This window comes from Phyllobates terribilis, unplaced genomic scaffold (assembly GCF_046119375.1).
Source record: "Phyllobates terribilis strain yellow unplaced genomic scaffold, ASM4611937v1 Scaffold_3__8_contigs__length_932513732, whole genome shotgun sequence".
NCBI classification, from domain to species: Eukaryota; Metazoa; Chordata; class Amphibia; order Anura; family Dendrobatidae; genus Phyllobates; species Phyllobates terribilis.
In genome coordinates, this window is record NW_027362763.1 from 668,617,302 (window position 1) to 668,637,746 (window position 20,445).

Consider the following 20,445-nt stretch of genomic DNA (forward strand, 5'->3'; position numbering starts at 1 on the left):
GGAGTTCCCAGAGATGCTTAGCACTTGTTGGCCCTTTTGCCTTCACTCTGCGGTCCAGCTCACCCCAAACCATCTTGATTGGGTTCAGGTCTGGTGACTGTGGAGGCCAGGTCATCTGGCGTAGCACCCAATCACTCTCCTTCTTGGTCAAATAGCCCTTACACAGCCTGGAGGTGTGTTTGGGGTCATTGTCCTGTTGAAAAATAAATGATGGTCACACTAAACACAAACCAGATGGAATAGCATGCCGCTGCAAGATGCTGTGGTAGCCATGCTGGTTCAGTATGCCTTCAATTTTGAATAAATCCCCAACAGTGTCACCAGCAAAGCCCCCCCACACCATCACACCTCCTCCTCCATACTTCACGGTGGGAACCAGGCATGTAGAGTCCATCCGTTCACCTTTTCTGCGTCGCACAAAGACACGGTGGTTGGAACCAAAGATCTCAAATTTGGACTCATCAGACCAAAGCACAGATTTCCACTGGTCTAATGTCCATTCCTTGTGTTCTTTAGCCCAAACAAGTCTCTTCTGCTTGTTGCCTGTCCTTAGCAGTGGTTTCCTAGCAGCTATTTTACCATGAAGGCCTGCTGCCCAAAGTCTCCTCTTAACAGTTGTTGAAGAGATGTGTCGGCTGCTAGAACTCTGTGTGGCATTGACCTGGTCTCTAATCTGAGCTGCTGTTAACCTGCGATTTCTGAGGCTGATGACTCGGATAAACTTATCCTCAGAAGCAGAGGTGACTCTTGGTCTTCCTTTCCTGGGGCGGTCCTCATGTGAGCCAGTTTCTTTATAGCGCTTGATGGTTTTTGCATCTGCACTTGGGGACACTTTCAAAGTTTGCCCAATTTTTCAGACTGACTGACCTTCATTTCTTAAAGAAATGATGGCCACTCATTTTTCTTTACTTAGCTGCTTTTTTCTTGCCATAATACAAATTCTAACAGTCTATTCAGTAGGACTATCAGCTGTGTATCCACCTGACTTCTGCACAACACAACTGATGGTCCCAACCCCCTTTGTAAGGCAAGAAATCCCACTTATTAAACCTGACAGGGCACACCTGTGAAGTGAAAACCATTTCCGGTGACTACCTCTTGAAGCTCATCAAGAGAATGCCAAGAGTGTGCAAAGCAGTCATCAAAGCAAAAGGTGGCTGCTTTGAAAATCCTAGAATATAAGACATATTTTCAGTTGTTTCACACTTTTTTGTTAAGTATATAATTCCACATGTGTTAATTCATAGTTTTGATGCCTTCAGTGTGAATGTACAATTTTCAAAATCATGAAAATACAGAAAAATCTTTAAATGAGAAGGTGTGTCCAAACTTTTGGTCTCTACTGTATGTCCTGGGTGAAGGCCGTCAGCCAGCAAGAGACATCCGGCAGCATGGAGGAGCTGATAAAGAAATTTGTGCAGGCTAACCTCTGGCAGCAGCAACTGCAGATGCAACAGCACAATCAGCAGCATGCTGGCATGGCTTACCATCTCCCACCATGCAAGACCGCCGACTTACCTATCAGTCCAGGCTGCACACTTTGTTCCAGTACTTGCTGTGTGCATGTCTCTTGTCTGATTGCTTAGGGCAGCAGTGCAGTTACTGCCTGATTCTTAAAGTTACAGTGTGCGCACTCCTAATGTGTCCCCAGCCTATTGCTGTGAGTCACTGGATACTTAAACCCCCTCCACCCAGTAGAAGGTGCCTGAGCAACACTTTCTTTCAGTGTGTTCTGTGCAACTGAGTTGCCAGGTCCTTTCCTGTATCTTGTCTGCTGCCGCCACCCTGGAGGCAGTATACCCAGGCCTGTTACTTGTATCTGTAACTTCTAGTCTGTTCTGCCACCCTGGGGGCTGTATACCCAGGCCTGTTATCTGCATCTGTGACTTCTAGTCTGTTTCCGCCACTCTGGGGGCTGTGTTCCCAGGCTCGTTCCTATATCTTTTTCCGGGTTCAGTTCCTGTCTGAACTTTGTCCTAGCCCGTTACCTGTTTGTCTCTATGTCCGTACCTTCCCTTTTCCTGCAGTGTCTGAACCTGCACCTAACTCCAACTCGTTGTCTCTGTACTTCTGTTTGTGAGTTTTGTGTTCAGTCGCTACTTCATTGTAAGTACCTTGTGTGTATCTGGTTCTGCTTGTCCTGTTTCCCGTTTCCCTGCCTCTGTATCTACCTCCTGTGTTCTAACTATCTTCCTGTGTTTCCCAGTCTGTTCCATGTGAACAGAGCCCTGTCCTGTCTGCCTGCACCTTCTGCTCTGCGGTTTCACTCTACTCTTTTCTACTCCACTTGCTCCTCCGCACCTGCGGTTTTGATCTGCTCTGTTCTGCTTCATTTGTCCTCCACACCTGCGGTTTTGCTCTGCTTTGCTTGTCCTCCGCACCTACAGGTTTTGCTCCGCTCTGTTTGTCCACCGCACCTGCGGTTTTGCTCTGCTCTGCTTGTCCACTGCACCTGCAGTTTTGCTCTGCTCTGCTTGTCCACCGCACCTGCGGTTTCGCTCTGCTCTGCTTGTCCACCGCACCTGCGGTTTCGCTGTGCTCTGCTTGTCCACCGCACCTGCGGTTTCGCTCTGCTCTGCTTGTCCACCGCACCTGCGGTTTCGCTCTGCTCTGCCTGTCCACTGCACATGCGGTTTCGCTCTGCTCTGCTTGTCCTCCACACCTGCGGTTTCGCTCTGCTCTGCTCCGCTTGTCCTCCGCACCTGCGGTTCAGCTCTGCTTGTCCAGCGCACCTGTGGCTCTGTTCCTGGATCCCAGTCTGTGCTGGTCCCTATCCAGCCTGCGTTCCTACCTGCCAGTATCTGCCCGTCTGCATACCAGCCGTGCTTGCCAGGACCCGCCTGTCTTCATACCAGCCGTGCCTGCCAGTACCCGCCTGTCTGCATACCAGCCATGCCTGCCAGTACCCACCTGTCTGAATACCAGCCGGGCCTGCCTGTTCCTGCATTCCCCGGTGTGGGTCAACAGCTTTGACCGGGGTCTGACCTGGAGTAGCACCTGGGCCACCTCCCACGTACCTCCTCAGACCACGGAGTCGATTAAACCGCCGTGTGTTTATGGTCGGATCTGGCGAAGCCCCTAGTCACGCCCCGCCAGGCACTTCTCGGTTCGTGGCCCAGTGGGACCACAAACCACGCTCACGCCAGTCAGTCCGGGCGTAAGCATAACATCCAGGTGATGATTCACACGTGAGGAAGACGGTAAGAAGAGCCTTACAAAAGATGACCCCAGGTGATGACGTTGAGGCGTTCCGGACGGTTTCTGAGAGAGTGGTGAAGCGGGAGAAATTGCCTCCGGAGAAGTGGGCGGAGGATCTGGTGCCATGTTTATTAGTGGAACCACAGAAGGCCTATTATGACCTGGCCTTGCAGGACGTAAAAGAGTACGCTAAATTGAAAACGGAGATCTTGGTGCTCTTGGGAGTGACTCTGACTGTCAGGATGCAAAGGGTGCACCACTGGGCCTATTGCAGTGACAAACCTTCCCGGTCCCAAATGTTCGACCTCCTACACCTGGTCCAAAAGATGTTGCAACCTGAATCTTCCTCCCCAGCATAGATGGTGGAGAAAGTTGTCATGGACAGGTTCATACACTCCCATCCAAGGTCTGTACAATCCTGGGTTGCCAAGGGAGATCCCCGTAATGCTGATGACCTGGTGGAGTTGGTGGAAAGATACCAGGCGGTAGAAAGTTCCCTGAGGAAGCAAGGGGTTTGTAATGCACACGCCCGGGCTGAGCGGCGTGTGCGTGTGATTCCACTGGACCGTGCCGGAGAGTGAATGCCTGGAGGGGCGTAACTAGGCATTCACCCGATCCGACCAGGGTCGCACGACGGCATACGACGCCAGTGCACCAAGGAGGAACCGAGCAGAGGGACCAGGTGCTACTCCAGGACAGACCCCGGACACGGCTGTTGACCCACACAGGGGAATACAGGAACAGACTGGTTAGGCTGGCGCACAGACTGGTGGGTATAGGCAGGCACGACTGGTATGCAGGCAGGCGGGTATGCAGGCAGGGGGGTACAGGCAAGCACAGCTAGAGTGCAGACAGGGAGGCACTAGCAGGTAGGAACACAGGCGGGATAGGACCCAGTACACACTGGGACTCAGGAACAGAACCACAGATGTGGCTGACAAACACAGCAGAGTGAGGCCGCCCAGAGAGGTGAGCGAGAGCAGGGCAGGACGAGGCCGCCTGGAGCGGTGAGCAAGAGTAGAACAGGACGAGGCCGCCTGGGGCGGTGAGCAAGAGTAGAGCAGGACAAGGCCGCCTGGAGCAGTGAGCAAGAGGTCAGAGCAGAGCGAGACTGCCGGAGTAGTGAGCAAAGGAGTCAAAGCGGAGCGAGACTGCCGGAGCAGTGAGCAAAGGAGTCAGAGCGGAGCGAGACTGCCGGAGCAGTGAGAAAAGGAGTCAGAGCGGAGCGAGACTGCCGGAGCAGTGAGCAAAGGAGTCAGAGCGGAGCGAGACTGCCGGAGCACTGAGCAAAGGAGTCAGAGCGAAGCGAGACTGCCGGAGCAGTGAGCAAAGGAGTCAGAGCGGAGCGAGACTGCCGGAGCAGTGAGCAAAGGAGTAAGAGCGGAGCGAGACTGCCGGAGCAGTGAGCAAAGGAGTCAGAGCGGAGCGAGACTGCCGGAGCAGTGAGCAAAGGAGTCAGAGCGGAGCGAGACTGCCGGAGCAGTGAGCAAGGGAGTCAGAGCAGAGCGAGACTGCCGGAGCAGTGAGCAAAGGAGTCAGAGCGGAGCGAGACTGCCGGAGCAGTGAGCAAAAGGGTCAGAGCGGAGCAAGGCTGCCGGAGCGGTGAGCAAGGCAGAGCAGGCTAGAACCGCCGGAGCGATGAGCAAGGCAGAGCAGGGGGGACAAGGCTCTGTTCACACGGAACAGACAGGAAGGGAAAGGCAGAGCCAGATACCCACAGGGTACTTGCAGTGAAGTAGCGAGTGGACCACAAACTCACAAACGGGAGTACAGAGACAACAAGCAGGAGTTAGGTACGAGTTCAGACTCTGCAGAAAAAGGAAAGGAACGGACATAGAGGCTAAACAGGTAAAGGATAGGAGAGAGTTCAGACTGGAACTGAGTGTACGGAGGAGACCGACACTGCAGCGGGATACAGGAGCGGGTCTGGGAATACGGCCCCCAGAGAGGCGGGACGAACAGGCAAGGAGCGTGTTCAGACAGGACAGACAAGATACAGGAGCGGGTCTAGGTAATCGGCCCCTAGAAGGCGGGAGGAACAGGCTAGGAGCGTGTTCAGACAGGACAGACAAGATACAGGAGCGGGTCTAGGTAATCGGCCCCTAGAAGGCGGAAGGAACAGGCTAGGAGCGTGTTCAGACAGGCCTGGAAATACAGCCTCCAGGATAGGCAGACTAGAGAACACTGAACGGGACCTGGCACCTTCAGAGTGCAAGCACACACTGAATGAAACACAATGCTCAGGCATGGGTTAATTGGAGCAGCTGGTTTAAATACCAGGTGACAGACAGCAATAGGCTGAGGACGCACAAGGGGTGTGCCTGCAGCAGGTACAAAAAGCAGGAAGTGAATGGGCGCCGCCCTTAAGCAGCAGCACACAGAAGCAAACAGACAGCATGGAGGGAAGCCAGAGAGACATTCTGGATTGGAGATCAAGTGCGCGCTCTTGCACAGTGGGAGATGGACCACTATGCAAGGACGCCGCCAGGTATGTTACAGTACCCCCCCCTTACGCCCCCTCTTCTTCAGGCCTGCCAGAATGTTCCGCAGGGAATTCGAGGGCCAATTCTTCACTTCAAGGAGATCACTTCCACTGTCCACCGGAAAAACTGGTCTCCTCTGGGTAGCTAGGATGCTACCTCCCATCCAGCCATCCTTAGCAACAGACGAAATGGGTGGAGTACCAGGAACAGCACACAAGGAAGTCTCTCTCCACATACTTTCAGGTGGCACCCCAGAGGGTACAGGAGACAACTGGAAGTCCTCCACCGGGTTGGAGGGGAGCAGAGACTTGGGGGTAATTTCTGCTTCGAGGTACATCTTGTCAAGCTCACAGGAAGAAATAGACGGGTTATCAGTTACAGGATGAGGAACAGTCACTGTCTCTTTGTTATCTGGTGGTACCCCGGAGGATTCAGGAAACAACTGGAGGTCCTCCGCCGGGTCAGAAGAGTGCAGAGGCTCGGAAAAAACATCTGCTTCAGAGTACACTAGGTCGGACTCACTGGACGAAGCAGGCGAGGTATCGGGTACCGAGTATAGGAAAGTCTCTGTCCATTCACCACCAGGTGGCACCCCGAAGGGTTCTGGAGACAACTGGAGGTCCTCCGCCTGGTCAGAGGGGTGTAGAGACTCATGGGTAACCTCTGCTTCGGAGTACACTAGGTTGGACTCACTGGACGAAGCGAGCGAGGTATCAGCTACAGAGTATAGGAGAGTCTCTGTCCTTTCGCTACCAGGTAGCACCCCGAAGGGCTCTGGAGACAACTGGATGTCCTCCGCCAGGTCGGAGGGGTGAAGAGACTCATGGGTAACCTCTGCTTCGGAGTACACTAGGTCGGACTCACTGGATGAAGCAGCCGAGGTATCAGGTACAGAGTATAGGGAAGTCTCTCTCCAATTGTCATCAAGTGGTATCCCGGGGGATTCAGGAGGCAACAGGGGGTCCTCCGGTGTGGATTCTGGGTGGGCAGCAGTCTCTTCGGGCAAGAGAACTGGTGCACTACCTACGCACATTACCCGTTGGGGCTTCTCCGGGATACAGGGAGATGAAGCTTCAGTAGGGACTTCAAGGTTGGGGTCAGGAGGTCTCAGGGAGGACAGACCCTGGCGTGACGGCTTGTCTCTACGTCTAGCACGTCTGGACTGCCTCTTGAGGTTGGGAGAAGTATTCCGGAGAGCGTAATCACCCTGTGAGGATTCTGGGTGGACAGTAGTCTCATTGGGCTGGAGGACTATTGCGCTACCCACACACATTACCCATTGGGGCTGCTCCGGGATATTGGGAAGTGAAGCTTCAGCAGGAGCCTCTGGGTTAGAATCATCGAAGACCATTAGAAAGGCCACCAGGAAGGCCATTATGTCCAGGACGATAGGATCCTGTGCGTCCCATAGGGGGGTGATCCAATTCAAGGCATCACCCGCTAGGTAAGACATCATGAATCCCACCTTAACCCGATCGGTGGGAAAATAAAGAGGGTAGAACTTGAAGTGTAGCATGCATTGCTCCACAAATGCACGACTCTGTCTTGGATCCCCATAGTAACGTGGCGGATCCGCAGGAACGAGAGCAGATAGATCCATCTGGACGGGTGCGTAATTCGCCTGGAACTCAGCTAGAGAAAAAAAAAATTATTTATTCATTTTTAATGCACGTATTTGCTGGAAAACGTCTCAGAGAGCGAAGGCTGTGGGGCTCAACGGGAACCATGGCCTGAGCATGCTGTAATGCACACGCCCGGGCTGAGCGGCGTGTGTGTGTGATTCCACTGGACCGTGCCGGAGAGTGAATGCCTGGAGGGGCGTAACTAGGTATTCACCAGATCCGACCAGGGTCGCACGACGGCATACGACGCCAGTGCACCAAGGAGGAACCGAGCAGAGGGACCAGGTGCTACTCCAGGACAGACCCCGGACACGGCTGTTGACCCACACAGGGGAATACAGGAACAGACTGGTTAGGCTGGCGCACAGACTGGTGGGTATAGGCAGGCACGACTGGTATGCAGGCAGGCGGGTATGCAGGCAGGGGGGTACAGGCAAGCACAGCTAGAGTGCAGACAGGGAGGCACTAGCAGGTAGGAACACAGGCGGGATAGGACCCAGTACACACTGGGACTCAGGAACTATGCAGGCAGAGGGGTACAGGCAAGCACAGCTAGAGTGCAGACAGGGAGGCACTAGCAGGTAGGAACACAGGCGGGATAGGACCCAGTACACACTGGGACTCAGGAACAGAACCACAGATGTGGCGGACAAACACAGCAGAGTGAGGCCGCCCAGAGAGGTGAGCGAGAGCAGGGCAGGACGAGGCCGCCTAGAGCGGTGAGCAAGAGTAGAACAAGACGAGGCCGCCTGGAGCGGTGAGCAAGAGTAGAGCAGGACAAGGCCGCCTGGAGCAGTGAGCAAGAGGTCAGAGCAGAGCGAGACTGCCGGGGCAGTGAGCAAAGGAGTCAGAGCGGAGCGAGACTGCCGGAGTAGTGAGCAAAGGAGTCAGAGCGGAGCGAGACTGCCGGAGCAGTGAGCAAAGGAGTCAGAGCGGAGCGAGACTGCCGGAGCAGTGAGAAAAGGAGTCACAGTGGAGCGAGACTGCCGGAGCAGTGAGCAAAGGAGTCAAAGCGGAGCGAGACTGCCGGAGCAGTGAGCAAAGGAGTCAGAGTGAAGCGAGACTGCCGGAGCAGTGAGCAAAGGAGTCAGAGCGGAGCGAGACTGCCGGAGCAGTGAGCAAAGGAGTAAGAGCGGAGCGAGACTGCCGGAGCAGTGAGCAAAGGAGTCAGAGCGGAGCGAGACTGCCGGAGCAGTGAGCAAAGGAGTCAGAGCGGAGCGAGACTGCCGGAGCGGTGAGCAAGGGAGTCAGAGCAGAGCGAGACTGCCGGAGCAGTGAGCAAAGGAGTCAGAGCGGAGCGAGACTGCCGGAGCAGTGAGCAAAAGGGTCAGAGCGGAGCAAGGCTGCCGGAGCGGTAAGCAAGGCAGAGCAGGCTAGAACCGCCGGAGCGGTGAGCAAGGCAGAGCAGGGGGGACAAGGCTCTGTTCACACGGAACAGACAGGAAGGGAAAGGCAGAGCCAGATACCCACAGGGTACTTGCAGTGAAGTAGCGAGTGGACCACAAACTCACAAACGGTAGTACAGAGACAACAAGCAGGAGTTAGGTACGAGTTCAGACTCTGCAGAAAAAGGAAAGGAACGGACATAGAGGCAAAACAGGTAAAGGATAGGAGAGAGTTCAGAGTACACTAGGTCGGACTCACTGGACGAAGCAAGCGAGGTATCAGATCCAGGATATAGGAAAGTCTCTGTCCATTCACCACCAGGTGGCACCCCGAAGGGTTCTGGAGACAACTGGAGGTCCTCCACCCGGTCGGAGGGGTGTAGAGACTCGGGAGTAACCTCTGCTTCGGAGTACACTAGGTTGGACTCACTGGACGAAGCGAGCGAGGTATCAGGTACAGAGTATAGGAGAGTCTCTGTCCTTTTGCTACCAGGTAGCACCCCGAAGGGTTCTGGAGACAACTGGAGGTCCTCCGCCAGGTCGGAGGGGTGAAGAGACTCATGGGTAACCTCTGCTTCGGAGTACACTAGGTCGGACTCACTGGATGAAGCAGCCGAGGTATCAGGTACAGAGTATAGGGAAGTCTCTCTCCAATTGTCATCAAGTGGTATCCCGGGGGATTCAGGAGGCAACAGGGGGTCCTCCGGTGTGGATTCTGGGTGGGCAGCAGTCTCTTCGGGCAGGAGAACTGGTGCACTACCTACGCACATTACCCGTTGGGGCTTCTCCGGGATACAGGGAGATGAAGCTTCAGTAGGGACTTCAAGGTTGGGGTCAGGAGGTCTCAGGGAGGACAGACCCTGGCGTGACAGCTTGCCTCTACGTCTAGCACGTCTGGACTGCCTCTTGAGGTTGGGAGAAGTATTCCGGAGAGCGTAGTCACCCTGTGAGGATTCTGGGTGGGCAGTAGTCTCATTGGGCTGGAGGACTATTGCGCTACCCACACACATTACCCATTGGAACTGCTCCGGGATATTGGGAAGTGAAGCTTCAGCAGGAGCCTCCGGGTTAGAATCATCGAAGACCATTAGAAAGGCCACCAGGAAGGCCATTATGTCCAGGACGATAGGATCCTGTGCGTCCCATAGGGGGGTGATCCAATTCAAGGCATCACCCGCTAGGTAAGACATCATGAATCCCACCTTAACCCGATCAGTGGGAAAATAAAGAGGGTAGAACTTGAAGTGTAGCATGCATTGCTCCACAAATGCACGACTTTGTCTTGGATCCCCATAGTAACGTGGCGGATCCGCAGGAACGAGAGCAGATAGATCCATCTGGACGGGTGCGTAATTCGCCTGGAACTCAGCTAGAGAAAAAAAATATATATTTATTCATTTTTAATGCACGTATTTGCTGGAAAACGTCTCAGAGAGCGAAGGCCGTGGGGCTCAACGGAAACCATGGCCTGAGCATGCTGTAATGCACACGCCCGGGCTGAGCGGCGTGTGTGTGTGATTCCACTGGACCGTGCCGGAGAGTGAATGCCTGGAGGGGCGTAACTAGGTATTCACCCGATCCGACCAGGGTCGCACGACGGCATACGACGCCAGTGCACCAAGGAGGAACCGAGCAGAGGGACCAGGTGCTACTCCAGGACAGACCCTGGACACGGCTGTTGACCCACACAGGGGAATACAGGAACAGACTGGTTAGGCTGGCGCACAGACTGGTGGGTATAGGCTGGCACGACTGGTATGCAGGCAGGCGGATATGCAGGCAGGGGGGTACAGGCAAGCACAGCTAGAGTGCAGACAGGGAGGCACTAGCAGGTAGGAACACAGGCATGATAGGACCCAGTACACACTGGGACTCAGGAACTATGCAGGCAGAGGGGTACAGGCAAGCACAGCTAGAGTGCAGACAGGGAGGCACTAGCAGGTAGGAACACAGGCGGGATAGGACCCAGTACACACTGGGACTCAGGAACAGAACCACAGATGTGGCGGACAAACACAGCAGAGTGAGGCCGCCCAGAGAGGTGAGCGAGAGCAGGGCAGGACGAGGCCGCCTGGAGCGGTGAGCAAGAGTAGAGCAGGACGAGGCCGCCTGGGGCGGTGAGCAAGAGTAGAGCAGGACAAGGCCGCCTGGAGCAGTGAGCAAGAGGTCAGAGCAGAGCGAGACTGCCGGGGCAGTGAGCAAAGGAGTCAGAGCGGAGCGAGACTGCCGGAGCAGTGAGCAAAGGAGTCAGAGCGGAGCGAGACTGCCGGAGCAGTGAGCAAAGGAGTCAGAGCGGAGCGAGACTGCCGGAGCAGTGAGCAAAGGAGTCAGAGCGGAGCGAGACTGCCGGAGCAGTGAGCAAAGGAGTCAGAGCGGAGTGAGACTGCCGGAGCAGTGAGCAAAGGAGTCAGAGCGGAGCGAGACTGCCGGAGCAGTGAGCAAAGGAGTCAGAGCGGAGCGAGACTGCCGGAGCAGTGAGCAAGGGAGTCAGAGCAGAGCGAGACTGCCAGAGCAGTGAGCAAAGGAGTCAGAGCGGAGCGAGACTGCCGGAGCGGTGAGCAAATGGGTCAGAGCGGAGCAAGGCTGCCGGAGCGGTGAGCAAGGCAGAGCAGGGGGGACAAGGCTCTGTTCACACGGAACAGACAGGAAGGGAAAGGCAGAGCCAGATACTCACAGGGTACTTGCAGTGAAGTAGCGAGTGGACCACAAACTCACAAACGGGAGTACAGAGACAACAAGCAGGAGTTAGGTACGAGTTCAGACTCTGCAGAAAAAGGAAAGGAATGGACATAGAGGCAAAACAGGTAAAGGATAGGAGAGAGTTCAGACTGGAACTGAGTGTACGGAGGAGACCGACACTGCAGCGGGATACAGGAGTGGGTCTGGGAATACGGCCCCCAGAGAGGCGGGACGAACAGGCAAGGAGCGTGTTCAGACAGGACAGACAAGATACAGGAGCGGGTCTAGGTAATCGGCCCCTAGAAGGCGGGAGGAACAGGCTAGGAGCGTGTTCAGACAGGCCTGGAAATACAGCCTCCAGGATAGGCACAGAACACAGAACGGGACCTGGCACCTTCAGAGTGCAAGCACACACTGAATGAAACACAATGCTCAGGCATGGGTTAATTGGAGCAGCTGGTTTAAATACCAGGTGACAGACAGCAATAGGCTGACGACGCACAAGGGGTGTGCCTGCAGCAGGTACAAAAAGCAGGAAGTGATCGGGCGCCGCCCTTAAGCAGCAGCACACAGAAGCAAACAGACAGCATGGAGGGAAGCCAGAGAGACATTCTGGATTGGAGATCAAGTGCGCGCTCTTGCACAGTGGGAGATGGACCACTATGCAAGGACGCCGCCAGGTATGTTACAGGGTTGAAGCATCTTCATACTGGGGTTCCCAAAGGGTGATGGACACCCAAAAGAGAGGAACTAGAGCCACATCTGGGGGGCATCCTAGAGCCCAGGAAGAGTCTAAGTTGCTGCCAAAGGCCCCGTCCACTAACATAATGTGTTGGAGATGTCACACCCCAGGTCACATAGACTCCCATTGTCCCTTGACCAACGAGCCAATGGACTGCAGCACAGGATGGCGCTGTTCGTACTTTGCATATCCTGCCTGCAGTGCTGTCCCTCAACCAGGCGAGGGACTGCAGGTATGCTTTGTGTCAGTGAATGGAGTGCAAGTGACTGCTCTGTTGGACTCAGGGAGTTTGGTAACCCTAGTGAGGGTCACAATTCCTCATCGTCTGATTCCGGGGAAAAGGGTGGGCGCCTGCTGTATCCATGGGGACGCTAAGGACTACCCTGTGGCACTAGTGGTCATAGACACAAACTGTGGCACCGAGCCCCATGAGGTGGGTATAGTCAAGAACCTGTTGCACCCTGTTATAATAGGGCGGGACTTTGCCTTGTTTTGGGACTTGTGGGAGAAAGGGAGGAAGCCAGATTATCCGGACAACAACTAGGTTGCTCCTAAAGAAACCTCATCGCAGGCTGCAGCCGACGAGTTTCCATTTTGTGTGCTTGTTGGGGATGAGGATGAGGCAGCATCCCCGGAGGCCAACATTCCTGAGCTGGAGGTGTCTAGGGGAAACTTTGGAACCGCCCAGCTGAGGAACTTTACTCTTAAAGGGGCATTCAGTAATGTCACTGTTCTGAATGGTGTTGCTCAAGAGCTGGGGGCTGACACCCGATATCCGTACTTTGCCATAAATGGGGAGTTACTATATCAGGTCACCAAGCTCAGAGGAGAGGTAATTGAGCAGTTACTAGTGCCAGGGCCGTACAAACGCAGAGTGTTAGATATGGCTCATGCACATGTCGTAGGTGGTCATCTGGGTGTAGAAAAAAAACAGGAAACGATCCTCCAGAGGTTCTACTGGCCCGGTTGTCTCCGAGAGATCGTGATTTATTGTAGGTCCTGTCCCACCTGTCAGCTGACCCTCCCTGTGGCTCACTTCTGTAGACCCTTAGTGCCACTACCTATCATTGCGGTCCTATTCTATCACATCGCCATGGATCTAGTAGGACCCCTGGTCAAGTCCACCAGAGGACATCAGTGTATCTTGGTGTTAAAGGACTACGCTACACAGTACCCGGAGGCTGTACCACTACGAAATTCCTCTGTCAAGTGCATAGCCCGGGAGCTACTCCGCATCCTTTTTAGAACGGGGTTGCCTAAGGAGATCCTAACGGACCAAGGGGCCCCATTTTTATCAAGGGTAATGAGGGATTTGACCAAAACCCTGCAAATCACATGACTCAGTACTTCAGTCTACCACCCCCAGATAGACGGATTAGTGAAGAGGTTTAATAAAACCTTGAAGGCCATATTGAAGGTCGTACATAAAGACCAGGACTGGGACTATCTACTTCCATACCTTCTGTTCTCGATTAGAGAAGTCCCACAGGCCTCTACTGGATTCTCCCCGTTTGAGCTGTTATATGGCCGACACCCCCACAGACTCCTGGATGTAGCAAAGGAGACCTGGGAGGCTGAGTCTACACCCTACAGGAGTGTAATCGAACATGTGGCCCAGATCCAAGAGAGGATTGTTGAGATGATGCCCTTTATGAAAGAACACCTCTTCAAAGCACAAGAGGCATAGTCGAGGGTGCACAATAGATCGGTAAGGTTGAAACACTTCAACCCTGGGGATCGGATATTAGTGCTGGTACCTACGGTGGAGCGCAAATTCCTGGCCAACTGGCAGGGTCCTTATGAAGTAGTGGAAAAGGTTGGCGACGTCAACTATAGAGTCCACCAACCGTGGAGAAGGAAGCCCTACCAGGTGTACCATGTCAACCTGATTAGGTCATGACGAGATAGGGAGCCTGTGGAAGTTCCTTGTTTGGTGGCGAAGACTGAAGCCAATGTGGAGGAAGTCAAGGTGGCAGAGTCGCTGTCCCGTGCCCAGTAGCAACAGTGTCGAGAGTTGCTACATTTCAGAGACCTGTTCTCAGGACTACTGGGGTGTACTCGGATCATAGAGCCTCATGTCCGAGTAAACATGAAGCTGTATCGGATTCCTGAAGCCCACCGAGAGGTGATCTCGAAAGAGGTGAAGCGGATGCTGAGCCTGGGAATCATTGAGGAGTCCAAGAGTGGTTGGTCCAGTCCCATAGTCTTTGTTCCGAAACCAGATGGAAAATGGCGGTTTTGCTATGATTATAGGAAGCTCAACGAGGTCTCGAAGTTCGACACCTACCCAATGCCCAGGGTAGACGAACTGATTGAAAGGTTGGTTGGGTTGGGGCGGGCCAGGTACATTACCACCCTTGACCTCACAAAAGGATATTGGCAAATACCCATGTCCCAAGATGCCAAGAAGAAGACGGCCTTCTCAACACCAGACGGTTGTTTCCAGTACACAAGGATGCCGTTTGGGTTGCAAGGAACCCCGGCTACCTTCTAGAGAGCCATGGACAGGATCCTAGCTTCCTACAAGAAGTATGCAGCGGCCTACCTGGATGATATCGTGATCTACAGTCACGATTGGGGAAGCCATCTGAGCAAATTCCAGGCGATATTTGATGCTCTACGAAAGGCAGGGTTTTCCATAAACCCGAAGAAATGTGCCATGGGCATGGAGGAAGCCAAATACTTGGGCTATGTCGTAGGCATTGGAGAAATAAAGCCCCAAATAAATAAAGTCAACGCGATCCAGAGTTGGCCACAATCCCTCTCAAAGAAACAGGTAGAGCATTCTTGGACATTGTGGGCTATTACCGCCGGTTTATCCCTAACTTCGCCATGATAGCCGCCCCTTTGACAGATCTCCTTAACCCTAGAACGCATGACCATAAATATCTACATTTTCAGATACCTGGGACCTTTTAGGCCTGTGTGCAAATAACATGGAATAACTCAAACAAAAATGACAAACAACTATATACCTGAGGAATACCTAGAGTTTCAAAATTCTAACTAAAGTAATCTTGCAGAAAATAGAAAACAATTAACAGGGCAGGCCTGCGAGGCCCCAGGTATGCGTTCTAGGGTGAAAGGGACAAAGTCGGCTTTGGCTGAGTGGTTTCCAGAGGCTGAGATGGTTTTCCAGGAACTGGTGTAAACAGCCAGTGCTGGTGGCACCGGATTTCACAAGGAGTTTGTAGTCCAGACGGACACGTCAAATGTTGGGCCGGGTGCTGTCCTATCACAAGAGGTGAATGGGGAAGAGCACCCCATAATGTATTTAAGTCGGATGCTGACATCCTGTGAGAAGAATTACTCCATAGTGGAGAAGGAATGTTTGGCCATCAAGTAGGTGTTGGACTCTCTAATATCTACCTCTTAGGCAGGAAGTTCAGGCAGGTTCCACACCATGCCCCACTAAGATGGATGAGGGAGAAGAAGGAGAACAACGCCCAAGTGACCAGGTAGTTCCTAGCTTCCATGTAGAGCATAGCCCTGGGAAACTGCATGGCCATGCCGACGCACTGTCAAGGATCCACTGTTTGATAGCGGAAAGTGCCAACCCTCCTCCGGCTTTGGGCAGAGGGGAGTATGTAAGATGGCCACTGAACAGGTCTTTGAGGGTAGATATGTATCATCGAGTTTGGTAGCTTCGGTGATGTAAACCTGGGAAAGCATGCTCAAGCACATACAGTGCTGAGAGGGTTAATAGGGAATACCCGGGTGGGGTTTTACGAGCAGTCATAAGAGATGGGAGGGAATGGCGGTTCACATATCCCCACCTCGGGTGGTGTGGTTTTGTAAATAAAATGGAGACCAAGTGTATCATTCACTGTCTGTGGCTGGAGGTGTGGAGAGGTGCTAAAGAACACTGACCGTGAGCGGGCGAATCCACAGTACTGAATGGACTGTTTATTTTCTGTCTTGTCACTCTGTGCTAAACAAGGCTGTGTTTTGTTTACTTCTAAAGTGTGGTTTATGCGGTTTTAATAAACCTGACTTGGACATTTTAAAGAAACCGGGTTTCCTGAACCTACCTCAAACACAGCTGAGTGATTAAACCCTACACACCTTAGCCGTGCATGTTCGCTCACAACTATTATTAATAGCAAGAATTATAAAGCGAGCGATCCTTCTCTATCTTGGCAAATTGGTTCTTGACTAGGGATGATCGGACCAGTGGAAGTTTAGGTTCGTCGGGTTTGACCGAACTTTAATCCAAAGTTCGGTTCGCGTACCAGAACTGTACCCGAACACACTCTCTCTCACACTCTCTCACACTCACTCACTCTCTCACTCTCCAAACTGTGAAACGAACTTCCAGGAGAAGTCCATGTTCTGAGTTCATCTCTATTCATGAGTTGAATTTCACCTTCGCCTGGATAAACTAGGATTTCTTTCTTTTCTTTTTTTCTCATGTATATAATATTGGATTCTTCAGGAAAGTTCCAGTGGAACGACGATTGGACTCGAAACTCCCACATCAGCATCAGTGACTGGTAAGAGAAGCTTCTACATCTTGTTTCACTATAAATTACTTTATTATTGGGATCAGTGATGGGAAGATGAGAAAAAATGTGACCACAAACCATAATTAGTTATCTGTCCATCATGTGTCCACTTCCCATTTCCCAGGATATTTCTCCCCCTAGGTCTTGAGTATAAGTATACTTGGCCGGCTCACAGAGATTTGGTCTTTCCTCTTCCTTTTAGGACCTGGTCATAATGGCTGCACATTGGCTATTTTCCCTCATTAATGCCAGCCTGCCCTCTATTGGCCACTCCTGAGCTATGAATAGCATTAGGCTTCTTTTTGACTCTCAGTAAGGACTTGGTAGGTTTTACTACATAGCCATATGAGGGTTTGTTTTTTACAGAATGAGTTGCAGTTTTAAACAACACTATTCACTTTACCATATAATGTGCTGAAAGATTGGGGGAAAAAAATCCAATTTTGGTGAAATAGTGAAAAGTAACACAATTCCACCATTGTGTTTTGGAGTTTCGTTTTTACGGCATTCATTGTCAGGATCAAGGAAAAACGCTAGGAGAACTTCTTTGACAAAAAATATATAAATTCTGTTAACAAAAATAGGAAATAATTGTTCTTTTTACAGGTGAAGACAAGACGAGAGCTTCCAATGGACATCAGCATTTATCTCCCTATGAAGTAGAAGATAACAATACCACACAAGCTAATTTAGTGATTCCAAATGTATCCGGAGTCCATCACAGTAGAAATCTGTCCCAAAATGATGTTGGTCACAAAAAACCTTCATCTCATCAAAAATCATTGATGGGTGTAACAGGAAGCAAGCAGGGGGAAATATTTCCACATGGAAAACATTTTAAGAAGAAATCCAAACTTTCTTCACCTGAGACAGTTCACAAAGATATAGGGAAGTTTCCGTGTTACGAATGTGGGAAATTTTTTTATCACAAATCTAGTTTTGTTAAACATCAGAAAAATCACTCTGGGGAGAAGCCGTATTCATGTCCTGATTGTGGGAAATGCTTTAGTGATAAAGCAACTCTTGAGAGACATCTAAGAACTCACACAGGAGAGAAGCCGTTTCCTTGTTCAGAATGTGGGAAACATTTTAACCGGAAATCGGTTCTATTTATGCATCAGAAAATTCACACAGGGGAGAAGCCATTTTCATGTTCTGAATGTGGAAAGTGTTTTAGTTACAAATTCCATCTTGTGGAACATCTAAGAACTCACACAGGGGAGAAGCCATTTTCATGTTCTGAATGTGGAAAATATTTTAGACACAAATCAAACCTTGCTGCACATCTAAGAACTCACACAGGGGAGACGCCATTTTCCTGTTCAGAATGTGGGAAATGCTTCGGCTACAGATCACGTCTCGTTGCACATCAGAAGGCCCACATAGGGGAGAAAGGGAAGAAGCCATTTCCCTGTTCTCAATGTGGGAAATATTTCAGAGACAAATATGGTCTTGATAGACATAACCGTATAACTCACAGAGGGGAGAAGTCCTTTTCATGTACTGAATGTGGAAAGTGTTTTAGTTACAAATTCAATCTTGTGGAACATCTAAGAAGTCACACAGGGGAGAAGCCATTTTCATGTTCTGAATGTGGAAAATATTTTAGACACAAATCAAACCTTGCTGCACATCTAAGAACTCACACAGGGGAGACGCCATTTTCCTGTTCAGAATGTGGGAAATGTTTCGGCTACAGATCACGTCTCGTTGCACATCAGAAGGCCCACATAGGGGAGAAAGGGAAGAAGCCATTTCCCTGTTCTCAATGTGGGAAATATTTCAGAGACAAATATGGTCTTGGTAGACATAACCGTATAACTCACGGAGGGGAGAAGTCCTTTTCATGTCCTGAATGTGGAAAGTGTTATGGTTACAAATCAAATCTTGTGGAACATCTAAGAATTCACACAGGGGAGAAGCCATACTCCTGTCAAGAATGTGGGAAAGGTTTTGGCCACAAATCTGGTCTAGTTCAACATCAACAGAGAGCTCACACAAGGGAGAAGCCACTTTCATGTTTAGAATGTGGAAAATGTTTTGCTTACACATCAGGTCTTGTTAAACATCAGAAAATTCATACAGGGGAGAAGCCATTTTCATGTTCAGAATGTGGGAAAAGTTTTTCCCAAAAATCAAATCTTGTTAGACATCAGAGAACTCACAATCAGGAGAAGCCAATATAGTGTTCAGGTTCTATGAAATATTTCATGTGTGAAGCTTCACTGTGGGATCGGCTGCTTAACTACACCTTCTACCTAGCTACCGTACCTTCCAAAATTCCTTTCTAAAAAGAATGGTACAGGCAAGAGTCCTAAGGGGACCTGTGCTCTTATGACATTTTGATCATGTAGACTCTTCAATTGTGACTCTATAATTCGGAGCGGAGCATCATTGATTTGCTCTAACAAAGGAGATGGATGATCTCCATCATTTTATCTCTTGTAAGCTTCAACCAAAGAAGAAAACTGAAAAGAGGATATAAGAGGAGCGAAAGCAAGTGTGACAACATTTGGCCTCATTCACACTTCAGGATGGAAATAAGAACAAGATTGATTTCACAATAAGAGAGAGACTGAGCAGGCTTTATTACCCATGGGCGTGGGGAGCAGTGAATGTTAATTTTCCTTATTAACCGGCACACTGTCCCCGCAGCGCAGCTCCTGGTATGTATGGCACCCTTCATCCCTGTATGTATGGCCCCCCTCATCCCGGTATGTATGGCACCCTTCATCCCTGTATGTATGGCCCCCCTCATCCTGGTTTGCTTGGCACCCTCTGATCCCCATCACTGGAGGAGCGCGGAGGTGAGTATGATTGTTTATTTTTTTCTGTGCAGCGTGATGGGGATCAGGGGGTGCCAAGCTTATCAGGATGAGGGGGCCATACACACAGGGATGAAGGGGCCATGCATACAAGGATGAGGGGGGCCATACTTAAAGGGATGAGGCATGAGGGGGGCCATACATACAGGGATGAAGAATGAGGGGGCTATACATACAGGGATGAAGGGGGCCATACATACTAGGATTAGGGGGGGGCCATACATACCAGGAAGAGGAATGAAGGTACCATACATACCAAGAAGAGGGATGAAGGTGCCATACATACCAGGATGGGTGTGAGGGGGGCCATACATAACAAGATAAAGGGTGCCATGCCTACCAGGATGGGTGATTGGGGTGCCATGCATACCAGGATAGTGGATTGGGGTGCCATGCATATCAGGATGAGGATGAGGGCCATGTATAACAGGAAGGAGAGGATCATATATACCAGGATGGAGGATATTAACAGAATTGGGGGACATTACCCCTATAACAGTGTCAGCAGTAGACCCCCTCACCGTTAACAGGGCATCTTGACCATATTTTTGCTTACATTTTTTTTTCTATTTTCCTCCTCTAAAACCTAGGTGCATCTTATGGTCTGGTGCATCTCATAGTCCGAAAAATACAGTACCTAATTATTTACCTGCATGCTATTGGGTTCTTCCACTTTGGTTATTATACCTGAACCTCTATTTATGATTGTTTAGTGCAATGTTTTGCCTATTTTAAATGTTTTTATCTTGTGTGTCTGTGGCTGTTTATATAATTGTTATAATAAAGTTTTTTGATAAATTTCTATTCTGGGTGTGCACAGTTTCTATGACACCCGGCGTCCTTTCCTTCTTTAATTATGGATTATCTAACAGACAGGTCATGCTGGAGAAACTTGCAACCAATTGCCACTCAGTGTCTTCAGCTCCTTTGTGAGAAACTAATGTTTGGGCAGCCACTCAGTCTACCAAATAAAATTCATGAGAAGGAAATTGTGGATGGCTTCGCT

The 20,445-nt window shown here is 51.1% G+C and overlaps 1 protein-coding gene across 1 annotated transcript in view; it reads left to right on the forward strand.

Moving 5' to 3' along the window:
• The window catches only part of LOC141258598 (uncharacterized), an 81,196-nt gene extending 60,955 nt beyond the window's left edge, over positions 1-20,241 (forward strand). Inside the window, exons 16-17 of the mRNA XM_073673566.1 lie at positions 16,545-16,602; positions 17,221-20,241. Of these exons, the coding sequence (XP_073529667.1) occupies positions 16,545-16,602; positions 17,221-18,800 (1,638 nt within the window). The 3' untranslated portion in view covers positions 18,801-20,241. The remainder of the gene's footprint in view (positions 1-16,544; positions 16,603-17,220) is intronic.
• Positions 20,242-20,445: the final 204 nt, after the last annotated feature.